The sequence below is a fragment of the Geospiza fortis genome, unplaced genomic scaffold (assembly GCF_000277835.1).
Source record: "Geospiza fortis unplaced genomic scaffold, GeoFor_1.0 scaffold275, whole genome shotgun sequence".
Lineage (NCBI taxonomy): Eukaryota > Metazoa > Chordata > Aves > Passeriformes > Thraupidae > Geospiza > Geospiza fortis.
Window position 1 is genome coordinate 5,496,678 of NW_005054341.1, and position 20,883 is coordinate 5,517,560.

General features: G+C 40.8%; 1 protein-coding gene across 1 annotated transcript in view; it reads left to right on the plus strand.

The window, feature by feature from the left end:
- Window positions 1-274: 274 nt before the first annotated feature.
- Window positions 275-20,883, plus strand: part of RIN2 (Ras and Rab interactor 2) — a 40,045-nt gene continuing 19,436 nt past the window's right edge. The window contains exons 1-6 of the mRNA XM_005422607.3: window positions 275-363; window positions 7,488-7,582; window positions 14,629-14,821; window positions 15,048-15,159; window positions 16,940-17,012; window positions 19,055-19,146. Of these exons, the coding sequence (XP_005422664.1) occupies window positions 307-363; window positions 7,488-7,582; window positions 14,629-14,821; window positions 15,048-15,159; window positions 16,940-17,012; window positions 19,055-19,146 (622 nt within the window). The 5' untranslated portion in view covers window positions 275-306. The remainder of the gene's footprint in view (window positions 364-7,487; window positions 7,583-14,628; window positions 14,822-15,047; window positions 15,160-16,939; window positions 17,013-19,054; window positions 19,147-20,883) is intronic.

Here is a 20,883-nt window from a genome sequence, read left to right on the forward strand (position 1 = left end):
GCACATTAAAATCTAGTCACAGCTACAGGATCAGCTGTGAAAAGAAGGGAGAGATACAGAGCTCTGAGTAGCACTGTATTTTTGAAGCAGTCTATGGAAAAATAATGGACTGAGGGGATATGGAAGGACTCTGGTAGGAAATAAATGGCACGATGTTGTTGACAGAAAGGGTTTGGCAGAAAACTTGTTGTGACTGTTTCTGTGGCTTAGAATTGCAGAGGAATTTCCTACAGACTGGACTAACCATTACAAAAATGTGTCTGCTTTTAGGAGATCAAGGCATACAGTGGAGTCTTCTCAGGGAAGATGTCGTCTTTGACAATGAGAAGCCGTTGTGTGGACAAAAGAGGAAGTTTCTTTAAGGTAAATGGGATACTTAAACAGAACATAAAATACTTGGGTTTATGTGAAATGAGCACAGCAGAATGTGCAGTACTCTCTGTGATACATAGTAAGCCTTTTCTGTAAAATGGGAAGTACTTCTTGAGCATTTCTTTTTACAGGCAGATTTGTGGCTAGTTCAGCCCCCAGTTATTTCACATGTATATTTTTTCTGTACATAGAATAGAATATTTGGTGTAAAATAGGTCATGGCTTTCTTTGCTGCTAATGCTGAGAACATAAGCTTTATTATGCACAGGCATAAAATTATTGGAGCCTTCATAAACTGGATTTGTGTCACTTAAAGTTGTGGTACAGGTTTATGATTTCCATTACTGAATTGAAAATTGATTTCATTTCCTTGCCTATTTTGAGAACAGCTGGCATCCCAAAAAGCCAGGCTGCAGTAGGAGTTACCAGTACAGTTTTCAAAAGATGATATTCCAGGGTCACAGTGGCTGCCTTGCTGGGCAGGGTTTTGCTTTAGGGAGCCATCAAAATTTACATCCCTTAGACTATTCATCACTTACTGTAGCTTCTTCCAGTGAAAGATTCTGATGCTGCCATCTTGGGGTGTTGCTGTTTCCATTCCTTCTCTTCCTCTGGGGCAGAAGTTTCCCTTGGGGAAATCTTTAGGAAACAAACAATCGTGTTTTCCTTTTGTCTTGCCCAGCAGTTGCCAGGGTCATCCAGTGGCAGGAACCACCTCTCAATTCTGCAACACACTTCAGCTACCTCTCATAACTCAGGAGTACAAACATCAGCCTTGTTGATTGCACTCCACAGCCAAAGAGGGGCAATAGCCCTATTTTCAAATCACAGCAAGGAACTGTCTCAGTTCCAAGAAATATCTCTAGGTTGTCTCTTGCAGGTATGCTGAAGGACTCCTGGTGTCAGATGGGACTGTAAGCAAGTACCCAGTCATTGTCTGCATTTTCTTTGGGATCTCCTTATGTAATTCTTATGTGGAAAATAGATGCTGGAACAGCTGTTTTGTTCATGATGATGATGGGGTTGCAGTTAACTCTAAATGATTAGAGATGCAGTCTGCAGTCTGCCTGAGCAATTTCAAGAAACATTGTCAATCAGAAAACTAAGGGCCTGCACTTTCTTAAGGACATGCTGGCAGGGAAAAAGATGCCTCCAAGCTCCTTTTCCAGCCCTTGAAAGTTGCACTGTTGGACCATGGTTCTGAGCCCAGAGTGTGGGATTGGAAGCTGCACCCAGCCTGTGTGCAGTGCACCTGGTAGCTTGTGTGTGTACAGTGAAATTACCTTTTATTTCTTCCCTCTGCCATGTGAGTAAAATGGTGACAACAGCTACATTTGTTTGCTGCAGCTGAGCCTGTAAGCAAGCAAAATACTTGGCACAACAGATTTTTTGAGTTTGCATTGTTTTAATTTGCTTTGTCTGACCGTGTTTAGGAGACCTAGTAATCAAGATATGGCCTTATATCCCTGCTGATCTGTTCTTCAGGATGCTCTCCCACAGGGGCAGACTGTCCCCTGTCCTTGCACATGGCTCTCACATTGTGCTTGTTAATTTGCAGTTGCCTAAGAAACCTTTACCACGTTGGTATGCAGATTCTCAGGGCACTTAAATCTTCTTAAGGGAGTATCTTGCCATTCTCAGCAACATTTGCTAGAAAAATTGCTGACAAATATCAGTTGGGAAATTCCAACTTTATCTTTTCTGGTTCTTAAGTAGTTCTCATTGCTACAGCTTCTAAACATCTCTTAGTTTTTTTCCACAGGCATTCTTTTCACTGTTTTGTCTCCATTTTAGACGGAGAAGAATTCCCCATTTTTGACAGTATTGTCCCCATTTTAGAGCAGAAGTCTGTATTTTTAGAGGCTAAATTCTGTGGACTCTACACCTTGTGAATGATGAATGCTCAGAGCCAGCAAGTAGTAAGAATGAGGCAATGATGGGGTTAGTCTTGGGTAATTCTGGGACTGAATAGCTTGCCAGTGATTACAGAGAGAGTCTGTGGTAAGGCAAGAGGCTGAATATATGTCTCTGACAAATGTCCTCTTTAGTGAATTATCCTTCTCATCAAAATGTTCCAGTGTTTACTGAACTGGCATCAGAGGTTTTACACTAGTAAAGCTTTTCTGTTTTACACCAGCAAAGCTTTTCTGTTCCAAAATCAAGCATCAGGTAAAACTTTGTTTCTGATGAATAAGATACTGAGCAAGGTCAGTGGCCCTGAGAATTCATAGCTCACCAGAATCTGCAGACGTGTATCAAAATATTGGATTGCATTCAGAGGCTTGCACAAGTTGAGAAGCAGTGTTCTCAGATGGGCTCATCTCTGGCACCCGGCCACCTCGTCACACAGGGCCCTCTGTGAGGGTTGCTACGTTCTGCTTATCAAAACAGGAAGGAAAAGATGTGATGCCAAAGAGGATGCAGGTCTCCAGAAAGAATGAAAAATGAGATGCTGGCAGGAAGGGGGAGTGGTAAGTGCTGAGGCTCATTTGTCCAGTGTGATTCTAATCTTGCTGTCTCCAACCCCTGTCCCTTTGCCAGATTAGAAGCACCCATCTTACCTTTTCCTCTTGAGTTCCTGTAAATCTCAGGGCTTGGAAACATGCTGCAGTGGTCATCTTGGCTGACTCTTTTAGTGCCTTCTCATAATGATGGCAGTTTCATTAATTCTCTGTACAAGCTTATTTACATTTCAGCACAAAGAGCAGGAATTCAGTTGTCACACAGTTTTTTCTAAAAATGTCTGGGAACAGACATCAAATCAAAGCCACCTGTCTTCTTCTTGGGAACAGGAAACTCTTCAAGTCCAGTGAGTGATAAGAGCTGTAGTTATGCTGGGCTTCTGGGAGAGGCACTGTCTATATCTGGTCCTGGGCATGTGCTTTCTTTCCCTGATGCACGGCAGTGATGTGAGTGTCAGTAGAGCAGCTTCACAAATGTGACTGGAGCCCCTTGGGAGTGACTTGCTTCTGGTGAACACACATTTCTGCTGTTTGTAAAACATCCTGAACCATGCAAAGCAAAAAATGTTGTGTTATGGTGAGAGAGCACTGAGATGCCATGTTTGTGGGCTGTATGTAGGAGTTCCACTGTCGCCCTTGGCAGCTCCCAAAAGTTGAGCTCAGTCTCACTGAGTTCTGAATCAATTGACAATAAGCAGAGTGTGGTGCTTTATGAAAGGAAATGCTGTGGGTTAAGATGTTTGAATTTCATCATTTCATTCATGGATGTTAGGAATGTAAACAGTTAGTACATGGGTATTTGGCAATCTAATGTTTAGGATAGATTTGGTTAGGCAGCACTGTACTGGGCTGCTGTGTGAATTCATGTTGCCTGAGTCATAATTATTATTTGGGTTTACAGTGGTTATACTGTAGTGTCTTTTGAATTTACAGAACAGTGCTTTATCAGAAGTAAATTCCAAAGGAAAAATCATCGCACGCAAAAATAGCTATTTTATCATGTTATGTAAGATCTCATTTTAATTTTGTTTTTTATGAAATACTGATTAATTAACCACCTGAGAAGATGTCACATTTCCAAATGCATTTTTCAGGTAAATCTCCTCTTTCTATAGAACAGCAGGGTAATATCTATTTCACAGACCTAAACAGTCCCCAACAGATTTCTTCTGATGACTATTTAAGTCTTTGGGCTCATGTATGCTGTTTTACACCAAGAGAGACCTCTGACAAACGTATACATCCACTTCTGTTGCATTTTCCTTTGGAAGTTGCCTCTTACTATGTTGATTTCAAGTCTGTTGAAACAAAGGGATGAGTTTTCCCATTATTTCCAGCCAAAGAGGTACCATACTTGTTGCAAATAGAGAGATGTCTTTGAAGAATTCTGATATTCTTAGCCTTGCACTAAAAAGGCAGAGCCTTCTGCTACTGCTTGTTTGCTCAGGGCTGGAGCTAATAATAGTACATAGCCAGGATCCTTCCTGTGTTTTGTAGAAACATGTTATTAACAGCTCACCTTGTATGATGCTGGTCACCTGTGCATCACGTGTGCTGTGTAATCACCAGAAGCTTCATTGATCCTAAATACTGGGAAATGCTGTCATAAAATCATGACTACACCTTACATTTTTTGTAGAAAAATGCTGTTGTTACAGGATGTCTCAGTTAATTGCAAGGATACACAAATGATGTGACTCCGTAAGATTTTCTTTTCCTGAATCAAGGGAAGAGCAACTTTTTTTGTCATTAAAGAAAATTTAAGGAAAATTAGTTGGAAATTGCAGAAAATATTGGTGGTTTATTCTAGAAGAAAATGAGGGGTTTCTTCCTAGAGGTCAGTGTTTTAGTTCAAGTGGAGTACATGGTGGTAGGTGATTAGTCTTGGTTGGGTTGTGGTGTGTTCCATCCTGGGGAAATTCACAGGTCAGTTTGGGGTTTGATGCCACACTTTGACCTGGTTTCCTTGTCCAGAGTGTGTTGACTTTTCAGAGACTAAGTGTGATTTGTCATGGAGGCTATGTAGCATACCCAAGAAATTGAGCCTGTATAATAGAATGAGAGCATAAGGATGCTTGAATTAAAATCCTCTTTAGAAAAAGAGACAAAGTTGCTAAACATGGAAGAATTCTTCTCAGAAATAATTTCTGCAGAGTTCTCTTCAAGGGAGGCATACAAATTCAAAAGCATTAAGATTACTTGGCTGTTAGCACAGTTTGGATGAGAGTTCTTTGCTGTAGCTCCCTGAGTTTTTGCTTTCTGGGAGGGAGGTGGGTTTTGTCACAGGTCAAAGCCTGCTCACAGAGTTAACTCAGTTGCCAGCCAGGTAGTGACACAGCAAAGCAGGCATGGAGGAAGTGGCTGAAAATACATATGGAGAGCTCATACATTGTATGCTTTGAGGGAGAGGTGCTGAAAAGCTCCTTTGTTGTGCAGACTGTTGGCCTTCAAGACATTTAGTCTCTGCTGATGTGTCAGAGAACAGGGCACACCACAGTGATGGCTCTTCATGGCCACAGTTGGAGATGCAAAGACTTGTGGTGATGCTGCCCATGAGGAGGAGCTCCTTGTGCAGAGCTGGTTCATGGGGAGCAGCAGCTCAGCTTTCATGCAGTCACCAGCTGAAGTAGCTCTGCAAGGGTGCTTTGCTGGCAATGCAGAAATTCAGCCCAGCCTGGCTGCTCCCTGAGGCTGGCCTGTGCTCCTCCAGCTGCCCCTTGGCATGGTCAGGGAGGCACTGCTCACATCTGGCTGCAGTGACTCAGGGTTCTTTGGGAATCAGCAGGTGCAATGTCTTTGTAGTGTCAGTGGTACACATGACTGGTGTCACCAAAACTACAGGAAATACGAAAACTCTCCTACAACAATCTTTAGTGCTAGGGAATTAAGGTATTACTTTATTCTTGCCAGGGTGTTGTTCTGGCCAGGATGTGCAACAGAAACCAGTTCATGCACTCCTTGCCCTGGTTGTGCAGAGAAAATCATTCCATCACACAAGTCTTTTTAGATTTTTCACATTCATCAAAACCCAGAGAAATTCATTGGTCCAATGTTTACTGCTCCCATGATCTTAGTATTTGGTTTCTTATTGGTTATTGGTTTGCCTGTAACGTTGATTAGTTTCTCATTCTTCATTCTCTTGTCTATCTCTTCCCAGCCCAGGAGTCTTGGACCATGCCAGGGGTGATGTTTGGAGCTGCCATTCATTAATGGTTGTTATCTTTTGTGTATCTTCTTTTTTGTGTGCTGCTCCCAGTCTGCTGAGATGCTAAGCTCATCAGACCTGGAGTGGTGGAACAGTCCTTTGAAAAGAAAATTCAATTCCTTTCCCCCTGGGTAAAGGCAAACAAAACCCCTGACTAAAGTTATATTAAAAAATGCTAAACTTCATATAGTTTCCAACACTGGGAACTATGACTTGGACAGAAAAAAAACCCTTAGGGTGTGGGTAATTCTTACATTCTTACGTGAGGTTCATTTATTGGAGTTGTTCAGTTGTAAGCAGAGACTAAAATTTTGGAATAATGGAATAATAATTGATTTGAATAATGGTGCTCAGCAAAGCAGAGTGTGAATTCCTGAGGTGGAGGAAAAATTCCAATGTAATAGTTTAGGAAAATGATGCCTGCAATTCTTTGAAAATGCTGCTGTACTGAGTTGCCTGCCCTGGGTGGGACTCAGGCTCACACCTTCAGGGCAGCTGTGAAAACTGTTCTGACTTGGACCCCAAAGCTGATTTTGCTTCATATGCCAGGTTTTTTGTTTGTTCTGATGTGCAGGGGTGGTGGTAGAGATTGCTGCATCACTGCAAACCTTTTATTGGGTTCCCTCCTGGCATGAGAGAGGGAACCCTGCTAGGGTTTATGGGCTCTCATGGTGTGGCATGACAAGCAAACTTGATGCATTGGCTACAAAGAAGTGTTCAAGAGAGCGGGCTTTGCAAATTTCATGGTTGGTTTCTCCCCAACAAAATGTTTCCCTAAAGTCTGGCTAGCAAATTCTGCATTTCTCAGGATACAACCTCAGTGCTAATCCTGCCTACCTTAGAATGAGTTTTTGCCCTTGTACCCAGAATTAGTTTTGTGTTCTTCTACCTGAGCTGCTGAAGGGTTGGAAGGCAATTCTTTTTTAATTGAATTGTTGTGTTCAAGTGGAGTCCAAAACCTAATGTGAAAAGCAGCCACCCACTCCCTTCTTTCTCCCCTCTTGCTTCACTGCTTTTCTCCTCCATGGTATTGTGGTGGCTGGCTTAGCATCCCTTCCGAAATAAAACTCCTGCACATGGAATTCCTCTAATTTTTTTTTTGAGAAGGTAAATGCTACAAACAGCTAAATAATTTACTTCTTGTAAGATGTTGTATAATGCACAACTGCAAATTCAGTTGTGTAGGCTGCAAATTCAATCCATTTAAATTAAAAGACTAACCAAACTGGAAGGTTTTGTTCTGGCACAGAACAGGAATTACTCTTCCTTTGAGAACCTTTAAACGTGGCCCCAACCCTTACTTGTTCCTTTGCAAGGGGAAGTCCAAATAGGATACGATTTTACAAAAAAAGAAAAAGTTTGTAATCTCTGGTGACTAAACTTGCCCTGGCTTCTTTTCCACGCCTCTTCCACTCACTTGATGTCATACTATTTTTGTCCCTTTCTAGCTCATTGACACAATTGCCTCAGAAATCGGAGAACTGAAACAGGAGATGGTACAGACAGATCTCCCAGTGGAAGATGACTCTTCTGATTGGCAAAGGTGATTAAAATGTTTATTTTCATGGTTCTGGAGAGTCTTATCACAACAGGAATGTTTTCACTGTGCTTTCTTCTTGGGTGGCTTATGTCCTAGCACTTTTCTCCGTGGCAGCATAGGAGGTGTTGATAATCTTGCTCTGGATCCAAGGAATTTGCCTTTGTGCAGGAGATTCAGTTGTTTGGCTTAATATCTTCTAATTGCAACTGAGCTTCACTTCCTTGTTTAAAACCTTGGATACTGATGGATGTCTAAAGCGGGAAACTATTACTATTATTACCATTGTCTGTGGCACAGCTTTGCTTTCTCGCTGTAAAGACAAAATGTACATTGCTTCAAGTGGCTCTTTGAAGATTCAAGATATAATAACATGAATTATTTATACCCTCAGGTTAGGAAATAAAATATTGACTGCTATGAGCTGATGCATATATGGGGTTATGTGTTTAAGTAATTAATATATGAGTAACTTGCGCATAAAATAATAAAATTGTACCTTTAAGTGGGCAGAATGGAACCCCAGCATTTTGGCTTTTCTTGAACAGTTACATCTGCTAAACATCTGGAGGATAATGAATATTTTAGTCCTTGTTTTAACAGGAGAACATTTTTGTACTTACCTGAAATATTTGTTACAAGAGGAAAGCAACCAGTGGTAGGTGTTGTGTTTTATCTGACTGCGTGGTCCTGGAGCTGGTGGGCTTTGTTCTTCTAGCAGGGAATTAATGAAGTAGAAAATTGTTTTTAGAATTACATCCAAGATTTTTAGCTCTTTTTCTTCCTGTGAATTCTGTTGAAATCTGCTAGAACTTACAACAAAGCATGTGTAGATTATTTTCAAAATCATTAAGCAGCAGCTTTGTTGGCCAAGTAGTAAAGAATGTAAGACACTTGAAGTAATTAAAGTTCTTGGCTATGGCCCTGGTTGAACATTACTCAAGTTTTAGAGCTTTTGAGAGTTCTTTTAGAGGGACAGAAAGGATACTTTCTTCATTTTTGTGAATTCAGCTAATTAACTTCAGAGATCATCAGCTACTTTTCAGTTAAGAAAAGGCTTCTTGTATCTTTGAATGCATCATATGCGTGAAGGGCTAAGGTCTGCTGATTCTAAAATCTTGGTGGAAGCACTTAGCTGGAAACAGTCAACTAAACCTCCCCATTTTACAGATCATGAGTTTTCTTTTTCATTGATTTTTTAAAATGGATTTTTAATCTTAATTTGTTAATCTTGACTGCAAAACATTTTTTTTTGAGTTTAAGATAAAGTAAACCTAACATAAAAATTAAGATAAAGTAAGATAAAGTAAACCTAACATAAAAAAGTGAATAATGCAATTTCCATGAAAAAAATTATTTTCTGTCACTTCAAGATGATAATGTGAAATATGAAGTCTGAATAAATGAGCTAAAGTCAAACCTACTGTGACTACAAAATTCTGAACTGCATGCTTCTATGTAAGGAAGAAGTTGTATCAAAGTTGGTAAGTTAAGTAATTTAGTTGTGCATTGACACCTTTTTTTTAATATAGTGCTACAGAGCAAGATTATAGTAATTTCAACAAGAGTTTTCCAGAGTTCTTGTTTAAACTAGACACCTCACAAGGCTGTGTTTACTGTGTATACTGTTATACCTTTATTTCTTTGTGGTTAATTTAAAACCTGGCAGTTAATGGAGTTTTCTCTTTTTATTGCTTTCTGCTGTTCAGCAGTTGGTGTCTAGAAATGACCTTTGGATTTGCATCTAGGGATATTTGAGCTCAATGGAATGTCCATTTTCCTCACTCTTTTTCCACCTTAGCAGGTATCCACAGATACCCAGAGCACTTGTGGAAAGGCATTGCAGAGCTCTCAGCTGAATTCAGAAAGATAAGGACATGAAATTGTGTGTCTGCAGCCTTAGTATTGTGGTTTGGGTTTTTTTGTGGTTATGTGGTGACTTCCAGATTTATACTCCTCATCTTATATGCTCCTTTATTTTGGGCTCATTTCTCCTTTTCATACAATATGGCCCAAGTAATATCAAGAATGATTCAAGGGCTCACTTTGGCTTGTAAATATGTAAAAGCCAGGCAAAAAAACCAGGCTTGCAAAAATGTGTTTTAAGAGGGACTGTTTCAGTATCCCGCTTTTTTGATGCCTCACCTTTTTCCCAGTGCAGACATTTATCTCAATAACTCAAATGAGCAGAGTTGTCAGAAAAGGGAATCAGTGGCACAGATTTCTATCATGCCGTTCCAGTGACCTTTGAAAGAGTAGCAAGAGAGCTTCTGCATGCAGTGGCAGCCAGGAGCATGTGGGATGGGTTTGGTGGCACCTGGATGATCTTTTAGGTGGCCCCAGGCCCCCTGCACATCTGTGGGAATGTCCATGAGGGGCCAACACTTCTACTGTCCTTCTGGAGAAAAGGCTGTAAAGCTCCAGGCTTCCCAGGGCATTTGGTGCCTGTGGAATAGTTCAGGGATGCTTTGCTGATGGTGATGGCAGCTGCAGCAGCTGATTCCCTTCCTGTTCTGTTCCTGTGGAAGGAGGAGGGGCAGAGCTTTGCTCCCTGCCTTATGTCCTGCCCTGCAGAGCCCTCACTCTGCTGTCTTTTCCACTTCAGCAGAGCCATCTTCTGTCCAGCACAGAGAACCATTTCTATTATTGCTGACAGGTTGGCAAGTGTCCAGAAACTTCTTCCCAGCTGCCTTGTCTTGTCCTTTTAGCTGCAATGGGATGCAGGAGGAAGTTCCCAGTGGCTCTCTGCCCCTCCCAGCTGATGCTCAGTATCACTGTATAGACTGGGCTGGCTGATAAGGAGCTGTTGGATTTACAGAAATCCAGGAAAATAGTCAAACTGAGTTAACTGTGAGGTGGTTAACTGTTGTGGGACTGGAGCAAGGTTCACATCATGACCAAGGATCATTCTGGTTAAAAGCTTGAGCCTATTCCTTGTCATTTTTACTGTGAGCTGAGTCTAATCAGGATGCAGCACTGCATTGTTTATCTTGGCAGTTTACCTCTCTGTACTTCCCACGTGTTCATGGGTTTTCTCCAATCTAAGGAAACTTGCGTGAGTCATGTGTTTTCTTTAGTTCATTGTGAGTAGTGTTGAAGCCTACCTTTCCCACTGAAGAGGAACTGTGTAGCAGCCCTGAATTAAAGCACACCATTCATTAAGGCTGATCTGTGTTTTGATTTTGAGTTTAATGTGACCTGGTCAGATTGTCTTTTATCAGGATTTTTTTTTTTAAATCCCAAACAAGTAACACAAACCAACCAAACATCCTCCAACCCAAAAGTAAAACCAGGAGAGGAATTTAGTTGTTGCATAATATACATATTTTGTGAGCATATTTTGCTAGCATTTAGGTTACAGGAACTTCTTATTCTTGTTCAGTACACTTGAGTTAATCCATTGCTCATGAATTCAAATGGTTATTCTTTCCATGCAATTGTTTCCAAAATAGTTACACACACATCCCAGTCCCAAATCATTTTAGTCTAACTCTTAACACATGAGTTTTGAGAACTCCCATGTGTCAGGGTTTGACTGTATGTCTAATGCCCAGATCATTAATTAAAATTACTTTAAGAATAAAAAAGCAAACTGGAAATATGATGCTCAGTAGTGCTAGACCACTACAAATAGGCTGTCAAAACAGACTAGTGGGGGTTTTTACTGCATTTGCTCCCAGGCATTGGGAAGTGGCTTCTTGTAGGTTGTATGTGGTTTGCCAGGTGTGTTTTTTCCAAGGTGTGCTTTTTCCAGAGTTTACCAGGTTAGATGTTTCTCTCTGCCTCCTTTGTTATTTGGGAATAGAAAATAATTTTTTAGAAGTGTTTTGTATTCCTGTTTACCTCACCACAGATTGCAGTAACATCCTAGTGCTGATTTGTCTGAGTTGCATTGGTGCTGTTTGAGCCATTAGTGTTTAGGAGTGGCAGAAATTCTGGTCATGACCACATATTCATAATCTTGGGTTTATTTCTTGAGGGAGCAGAAGCAGCTGCCCCAAGGAGGTGCCTGTGTATGTAAGTCAGAGAGTTTCCTCCTCGGATCTCAGCATGTGTGAGGGATTGTGCATGTAAGTACCTGGAGGTTGGAAAAACTTCATAGCTCCGTATTGTATTTGTGGGGACCCTTGTGGCAGGAAGGAATGGTGAATCTGACTCCATGTTCTCAGAAGGCTAATTTATTATTTTATGATACTATATTATATTAAAGAATGCTGTACTAAACTATACTAAAGAATACAGAAAGGATATTTACTGAATGCTAAAAAGACAATAATGAAAACTCGTGACTCTCTCCAGAGTCTCAACACAGCTTGGCCCCAACTGACCATTGAGTCAAAACAACTCACACCAGAAATCAGTGAAACAATCACCTGTGGGTAAACAATCTCCAAACACATTCCACATGACCCCAACACAGGAGAAGCAAATCAGATAATTATAATTTTCCTTTTTCTCTGAGGCTTCTCAGCTTCCCAGGAGAAAAATCCTGGGTGAAGGGATTTTTCAGAAAATGTGAATGCCACAGCTCCCCATTCAAATTTATGGTGGTCTAGGGGATGTGGGACAGCACAAAGCCAGTCATAGGAAAGAGGAACATTGTGACCCTAAGACCCTAAGTGCAAACTTTTGCCAGCTTTCAGTGGTTTTGTGGTATCAAGCAATGCCAGGCATTGTAGCTCATACCAGTCACACACCTTCTTTTAAATGTGAGGTAGCTGTCTTTTGCAGGCAAAAAACTTCTCCCTCTTGGATATATTCCCCCTTGCAGTATATTTAGTTTTCACCTCCTGACCAAGGGTAGTGGAAATGATTTGTGTCTGTCTAAGCTTGCAGCCAGCATTGGTGTATAACTTGTACTTTGCCACAGCTCCCCGTGGTTTGTAATGCAGCTAACTGGCACTGAGGGTGAGTGGGAAATTTCTGAGCAGTATTTACTGGAGCTACAGCTCAGGAAAACACTTTTGTGGTTCGTGATTTGACTTCTTGGAGATTCCTCCATTGCAACACTAGGCTCTGCTGGGACTGGTTGAAAAGGGAAGCCAAGTATTCCTACTGAGGCAGTTTCAGACCCGCTCATGACTGATGTAAAAAGTACTTCCCTCCTTCACCCAGTGTGTTTCTGTGTATTTTGTGTCCCTTGAAGGCAGACTGGCAGTTAGTAAAAGCTTCTGATGCTTCTGTGCAGGGGGGGAAATCATCTGTATTTGACATGCCTTGGAAATCTGAAAAGCATCACATCATAAATAAACAAACAGAAAGAGGAAAAATAAAGAGGCGAACTCTGGTAGTGGTAATTGATCCAGGTAATGAAATGTCAAATGATTTTGCCTGCTCTTATCTGATCACACAGTGAAAGTTCTCTTCCCCATTTACTTTCCTTGCTTGCCCTCTGCAGAGATTGTACAAGTTGCTGAACAAAGCTAGAAGAAAGCAGTTTGATTTGGTTTTTTCTGTTGTTTGGTTGGTGGATTTTAATTTGGTTCAGCTTATTTTCTTTGGTGTGAGGTTTTTCGCAGGGAGGCAGAGAGGCTTTTTGTTTATTTTGAAAGTGTTCAGTGCTCCTGTGCTAGTGAGCTCTGTCCCTACTTGCTGAGGATACAGTAGCTGGCATAATGAGGGTGGTAAATGCTGTTAGTGATGCTTAGGGCCTGTCCAAAGCAGGGAATTCAGAAGAGTTGCACAGTGTGCAGTGGGGAGGTGGAGCTGTGTTGTCCTCTCCTGCTGCAGAAGAGGTCTGTAAGGGGAGCACATCTCTGCAGGGTGCTTTTTGTCTGTTCCTGAATTTTGCCATCAGGAAGCTGCTACCAGAATAACTGCTCCATAGTGATTTCTAGCATGGGGAGAGCCACAGGATATGCTTCTAGCTCAAAAATGAGGAATTTGAGCCAGCAACACGTGTGCACTTGTACTGGGTGTTCTGTATTATATGGGTGATGGTGAAGCTTTGCATAACAAAAGGAGTTCTCCAAGTATTCTGTTTATTTGGATTTTTAATAACAAGAATCTGCAGCCTCCAAGAACTCTACTTCACTACTGAATGTAGCAGTAACTTTAGATGCTCTGCTCCAAATAAATTTTAATCTTACATTACCTTGCCACATTCACACTTAGCTTAAGCCTTTATTTCTCACATAGCAGTCAATCCACAGCCAAAGGAATTTGGAGCATAAATATACAATTCCTTACTTGTTTCTGATCCTGGAAAGAGTAGTATTAAAATGTGAGGTAAGGACCTTTCATGGCAAAAATGAAAAAGAAAGTAAATATTTACAGAATTTAGCAGGAGTATGATAAGAAGTGACTGCCACTTATGACATATTTTTTAAGGAAACTGTGCCTTAGGGAGGATTATTTGGGGGTTTAACATTTTTTTCTTGTTTCTTTCTTGAATTTCTCATCTCTTTCTCACCTCCTCCCACTCTGACCTCTTAGCAGAGGGGAGCAAAGATGGATATGCAGCTGTGAAGGCAACAGAGTTGCTGGAGCAGAGACAGTAGTCTGGGCATAAGGTGAAGTGATGCTGATTTGTGGACTTGGGTTGTGAAAATAATCCCTCCAAACAGACAAAGTTCATGTGTCTGGTGCAGAGATCACCAATAGGTAGTGGGTTGCTCCATTGTCAGAGTATTGAACAGATTTTTCTGGCATAAGAGACCAGGATTTCTGTAGGTTGCAGCATTTGCAATCAATCTGGGAATAAAAGTGTCTAAATTGCATAAATATCCTTGAAGAGAAGTTTTTCCATATATTAGCACAGCAAAGAAGGCAAGTGAAATGTTCTCTCAATCACATCTGCACATACAAGTGTACCTGAAGTGATGGCTGAATTTCTCCAACCTCACAGAAGAATGCTAAGGCTTATCTTCAAGCTGGCTTGGAATTGAGAACCTTTAAAGAGAATTTTTGTGTATGCTAAATATAAGAATTCTCAGTAGGAGAAGTACCAGCCCAGAGTGTAAGCAGAGCTTCGTGGTAATTCTGTTCACTGACCTAAGTGATTGTTTGTAATAGGTTAACATGTCTAATTGTTTTTTCTAAATTTTCCACAGTCTAATAAAGGATATGGATAATGTCTCTCCTGAGAAAAATGATGTCAAAAGCTGCCCCCGGGACTCTGGATATGACAGCCTATCCAACAAGCTGAGCATATTGGACAAGCTCCTCCATACTCACCCTGTGTGGCTGCAGCTTGGTCTGAATGATGCTGAAGCCTTGGAAATTTTGCAGACACAGCCTCCTGGGGTAAGAAGAATCTCAATTTCTTTTTAAGGACATGCTTTTCCCAGATGTTTTGCTGCCATTTTGCACCCAGGTGTTGGACCTAATACAGTAATGACCAAGTAAAATTACAGTATGTTTTAGAGCAGACGTCATGGGATTGTTGTGGTTCCTTTTTGTATATGATCTGTATTTATTCTGGCATCTGGGATGCAGCTAATACCATGTCCATCTGCCTTCTCCACAACAGATATTTCTGGTTAGGAAATCTGCAAGGCTGCAGAAGAAAGTCATCTCTCTGCGTCTGTCCGGTGACTGTGGGTCCTGCCTGAAAGAATTTGCCATAAAAGAAAGTACATACAGTAAGTTGTGAGTTACATACTTCTCAGCTGTTCCTTAGGTACTTTTTCCCTGTAGGATGCAGGAGCATTTGCACTGATGAAACCCACAGCAGAGGATACCCAAAGTCATGAAAAAAATGTCATGGGCTGCCTGTGCTGCTCTCTGAGGTGGACTCTGGGAATGGGTCAAACTGCTTCAACTGGAATGTTTCCACTGTGTACCTTGATGAATCCAGTATTCATTTATTTTTATGGGTAGTTATCCTCTTAGAAACTTACAGTCTTTTGTAGAAACACGGTCTGTAGTCCTGTCTGCTTTCCATGAAATGTTCTTGAATGCAACTTTGTCATGAACTCACTGTAACTGAAGTGTGGAATGGGTTGCTGGGTTTGTTTTTGTTGGTGGTGGGTTTTTTTGTTGGGTTTTTTTGGTTGATTGTGGGGTTTTTTTGGTGTGTGATAGCTAAATGGATTTTAACCTGTTAGAACTGTTTCTGTTGCAATAGATCAATGATTTCTCTTTTTAATTCAAACTATATCTGTTCTTTCTTTTTTTAGTAGAAATGAGCAAATGTTAACACTCCAAATTGTTTTGAACCAATAATGCCCTCATATCTTTAGAAGGGAGAGTGTGAAAAATAAGTTTGAGATTTAGGAATGAAAAAAGGAAGCTGCAGCTGGTGAGTGTATGTGGTGCTGAAACTGAAAGTGGAGCAAATATTTCATTTTAACAAAAAAGAGAAAACTGAAGAAAACTAGCAAAAGTTTCAGTTAATCATTCCTGAAACAGAGAGTCTATAGTTAACTTCTATTTCTATTTGTAAACTGACATGATTTTAGTTGAGTTTTTCCTTTTTTATCTCTCCCTCCCCTGCACCCAGGAACAAAAAGTTAATTCTATGTGTCTGGTTTTAGTTCCAGTTACATGCAAGGCAAGGCAAAGAGAAAGTTGTCAGTAATAATTGATGTAAGTGTGGTCTAAGGCTGTGTTTATAGGCCTGAAATTCCCATCTAGAAAAGAATTTTATACTGTCTTCTATGAACAAAATGCTTCCACAAGGGGGAGATATTTACTGATAGTTTTAGCCATTTGTCACAGCTGAGGTTTTAGACCAGAGGCAAAAAATCTGGATCATTTCAGTCTAGGAGCTTTTTCTGCTTGATCTGTGAGATTTGCTACTGTCCTTAGAGAGAGCCTGAGGTAATCTCATTGTTACTGAGAACAAGTATTAGTGTCAGTCAGAAACAATGGTACCAAGTGGGGAAAAATGGCAGGCACTGCTCCTGTCTTCCTCTTCTCTTGTGCAAGGCAATGGCATGCAACAGCTGTCAGAGTTTTTAAGGATTTTGAGGTTAAAAGTGAATGAAAATTTATCTCCCTTTATGTTCTACACTCCTAGGGTGAAGACAAATGAGTAAGAATAGAATTCAAGAGGAGAAAATAAGACATTTAAAATTAGGTATATTAGTACACTGGGCAAACAAAGCCTCAGTTATTGATTTGTTGTCTATTAGCAGAACATTGTGCAGGCCTCATCACACTTAATCTGTTTTACAGGAATTAGCCCATATCCTTGGAATACTAAAGCAGACCAGCCACCAAGATTATCAGTATATTCTTGAAAATGCCTTCAGCAGGAATATGTACTTCTCCACAGAGTTGTTTTCTCTTAATCAAATAGTAGCTAGTTTGATGGTGAAAACTTACTAACTTCATGCTAAAATCTAAGATGTATTTTAGTAAACTGTTCTAAGAAACAGTGGATTAATGTGTGATTGTTTCTTGTAACTTTCTTTGCAGCATTTTCCTTGGAGGGGTCTGCAATAAGTTTTGCTGATTTGTTCAGACTCATTGCTTTCTACTGTATTAGCAGGTAAGGTGGTGCTCTGTTCCTAGCCACATCTGCTAGAAAGAAAACCATTTCAAGAAAATGAGTTTTGAGGAGTTGGTTCAGCTATTGATGTTATTTATGTTGCCAATCTGTGAATATTCCTGGATAGCCTCAGAAGGTAATGGCAGAAATCAGAGATGAGTCTTGGAAGCAAGTGTCTCTGTCTTACTTCATATTGATTATTGGGAGGCTGATGTGATTTTACCCACCCAACTGTGAGGTGCTGCTGAGGAACTTTACTTTAGCTGATATCTTGTAATGCTGTCTTAAGTGCCCTGTATCTCATTTAAAAACAATCATAAACTAGCTGGCAAAATCTATTTCTTGGAATTGGTGGTGAGAAGAATTTTTGGAGCACAATGGAAAAATGTCACATGTGTAGAATGTGACAGCTGGGAGATGTCAGTTTAAATGGTGAACAGCAAAAATGGCCTTGTCAGCTTTGGAGTTTATGGTTACCAAACTTTTTTTCCAGGTAGTATGCAGAAAAAAAAGTAGCTGGTGTTTTTATCCTTTATTTTCAATTTCACTTCAGTTTACTGGTGAAAATTTCCAGACTGAGGCTTGAGCCTTGTGTGCACACACAGACAGGATACAACCAAACTGCCCAGGTGCACATCTTCTGAAGGAAGGAGGGAAGAGGCAGCTGTGATAGTCTCTGTCCTTTTACTGCATTGAGGCTGCCAGTTCATGCTGTCCATGTGATGATTTCTGGTGTGGGATGCTCTTGGGCTGCTGTGCTTGCTGTTTTTGTTTGTGGTGGAGAAGCATCTTAGACCCTTTTGCTACAGCCTCTGTTCAGCTGAGCTGTATGTGCATGTAATAAAAGCAGCATTGATATCACATGTACCATTTTGTAATTGGTCAGAATTCAGAAGAGAAATGAGCTGAAAATGCATTTAAATGTAGTTTAATGAGGAGATATTCCTTATCTTGTCACCCTTTCAGTCCTGCCCACTTGAGAGGCTCTGGTAAATTCTCTCTAAGTACCTACAGGATCATTCAGCAAACAGAGATTTCATGCATTAGTCTATCCATTTTCTTTCACTGAAGGTTCAATATTACTTTGTATAGACTAAAGGGGGCAGATAGGTAGCTGTTGTGAAAAAGAGACAGAACCATTTGGTACATCACAGGAAATCCAGGATTGCAAGAGGTACCCAAGCAGTTTTTATGAAGGTCAGGATTTTCTAAAACCGGAGGGAATTTCTTGCAGGAGGTACCCAAGCAGTTTTTATGAAGGTTTACCTATTTTTGAATTGCAGCCATGGTGATGATCTGGTCTCTGGTTTTTCTGTGGTACCATGTAGAGTGCCTTTCAAATGCTTTTTAGCTAGTGCATCAGTCCTGTGCATATGCTTGGCTTGAGTGTGAGTGGAATTCTGAGATCCTGTTTTTTCAAGAAGCTAACACACAACACAGAGTATATTTATGTGATAAAGACCCACTATCTGTCTGTGCTATAGCAGATGGTTGGCTTGTTCACAACTTTAAAACCAAAATTCATGCTGACACCAGTTGTGTAGGATTTTCATTTAGTCTTAATTCTATGGGTACTTCTACTACAGATGTTGCTGCTTAGCAGCATTTCGTTAGAATAAAATTCTTATTCTGAAAACTGGAATAATAGTCAAAAATGTATTCAGAAAGTGGGAAGCTTTTCTTATTGAAGTGTTAAGGACAGGTAACAAGTTTGCATCTCACTGATCTGCTCGTAGAAGACCAGGTGTAAAAGCTTCTGTTGGAAAGGCAGAAAATACTGGATGGCTCTGTGGAAATGATCCTAGGGGAAACTCCTGGGCACTTGAGTGTCGTTTGCCCTTCACACCACTCTGCAAAGTAAAGGAGCCCTGGGGTTGGTAATGTAATGTTTTACTGTGCTGTGTGTTTAAGGATCTTGCTACCTGACACAGCTCAAGAAGATAATCAGAAATCAGACATTGCTAAAGTTTTTTTTTTAAAAAAAAGCTTTTCAAACTATGGATGGTGCTGAAAACTGTAATGGATTTTCTCTTTGGAAACAGGGATGTCCTTCCATTCACACTGAAGCTGCCTCATGCAATTGCTGCAGCAAAGACAGAAGCTGAACTTGAAGAGATTGCTCAGCTTGGACTGAGTAAGTAGTTCTCTACCCAGATGTCTTTCCCTGTAGCACACCTGTAACATTGAAGAAATAGGCTGTATCAGTAAATAGTTCATATTGGTTAGTGATGATACAAATTTTGTTTAGAAAAGCAGTTTCTCTTATTTGGGAAGGCCAGACCTTCCTCTGGCCAAGGAGTGGTGCTCTTCCTTCCTTCTGTGCCTCCTGTGGTATTTTTGTTAGCGCTGTTTCTTTCTTCCTTCTTCTCTTCCCTCTCTGGGCAGCCCTTGGGCAAAGCAGATCTCACAGTCCCCACACAGAGGTTGGTGTGGCTTCTGCTCCAAGACCAAACTGTCTGCATGCTCATAGCACTGGCTGTGTGAGGCTGTATAAAGCACTGGCTTTATAATTTATTGTGAGGAGAGTGTAGGAACTGAAGTCCCCTGTTGATAAAACTTCTGTTCAGATTGACACGGAAACTTAAAATGGTGAATTTGGAGATCAGTACCTCAATGAAGTGGCATATTTAGAAAATGAGGAGTGTACATATGATGATGTAGAATGTATCCATGGGCAGGGGTTAGGTGAAATTTTTAAAATACCAGAAGACAATGCAAGGGTGTCCTTGCATCACTTGGTTGCTTCAGCCAAACACAGGCTCATTGTAAAGCATACCTGGAGCTCAGAGGAGATGGATGCAAAGCCTCCTGGGATTTGAAACTTGGGCACCACCCAGATGAATCATGAGCAGCTCTGCATTGAGCAAAGTGCTGAGTGGCTTCATTTCCTTCTCCAGGAAGGGAAGGTTGACTGTCAGCAACCTTTATTTCAGTAGATTTTTTAATAATCAGATTTTGAAAAAGATCTTCTCTAAATCAGTGTGCTGAGGATCTCTTGAACTGTCTGGTGGACTTTGCAGTAAAACCATACCTGGAGATGTATTGCAGTGCTTTGCATTTTGGTTTGCTGCAGTAGCAATGCAATTAAAGGGTTTGTTTTAGAGAGCAGAGAAATTACTTCTGCACTGCTTGTCTGCAAGTTTAGGTAATCAGGTGAAGCTTGCTATGGGTTATCATGGGAATAGAGGCAAATATGGTACTATTGAGGTCAATGTTTAGATAGGAAAAAGAAAGTGAAAGGTCTGATGATACAGTGTAATGAAAACAGTCTCCCAGCAGCCTTAAAGTAGCATGAGGTGAGTCTCTCCAGAGGGGATGATAATGGTAATGTTGATCAACCTCCCCAGGCTAACCAGACTTTGTCACCAGTACCTCAGAGCACTGTGGCCTACTTGCTGCAGAATTAGTCTTGGTCTTCAACAGTCTCTGTGCTGTGTGTGTTTTTTCTGTAGCTACTACATTTGAAAGCTGATGGACAGTGTCTGTGTGGTTGCTGTATTTGGGATCAATTACCTGACATACACCAGATTACAGTTTCCATGAGCTAAAAGCAGGCTACAAAGTTAAGATTTTGATGGAGTTTTAGGTGTCCATGTGCACGCCAGAAAAGTCAGCCTTTCAATGCTGTGGACTCAAGAGAGGCCTAGAAACTCCCAACAGTCCTTCCTGTTAAGTGTGAGTTTTCTTTGAGGAACATGTCAGCACAAAATCCCAAGGTATGTGAACACAGGGCTGTATCCCCTGTCAGAGCTCTCTTGTGCAGTAGGCTCAGAGGGAGAGCTGCACAACACAAGTCAATAGCACATAGCCCAGCAAACCACATCAGAAGGACCTTCTGCTAAAGATTTCAAGGCTGTTGCCAACCTGCAAG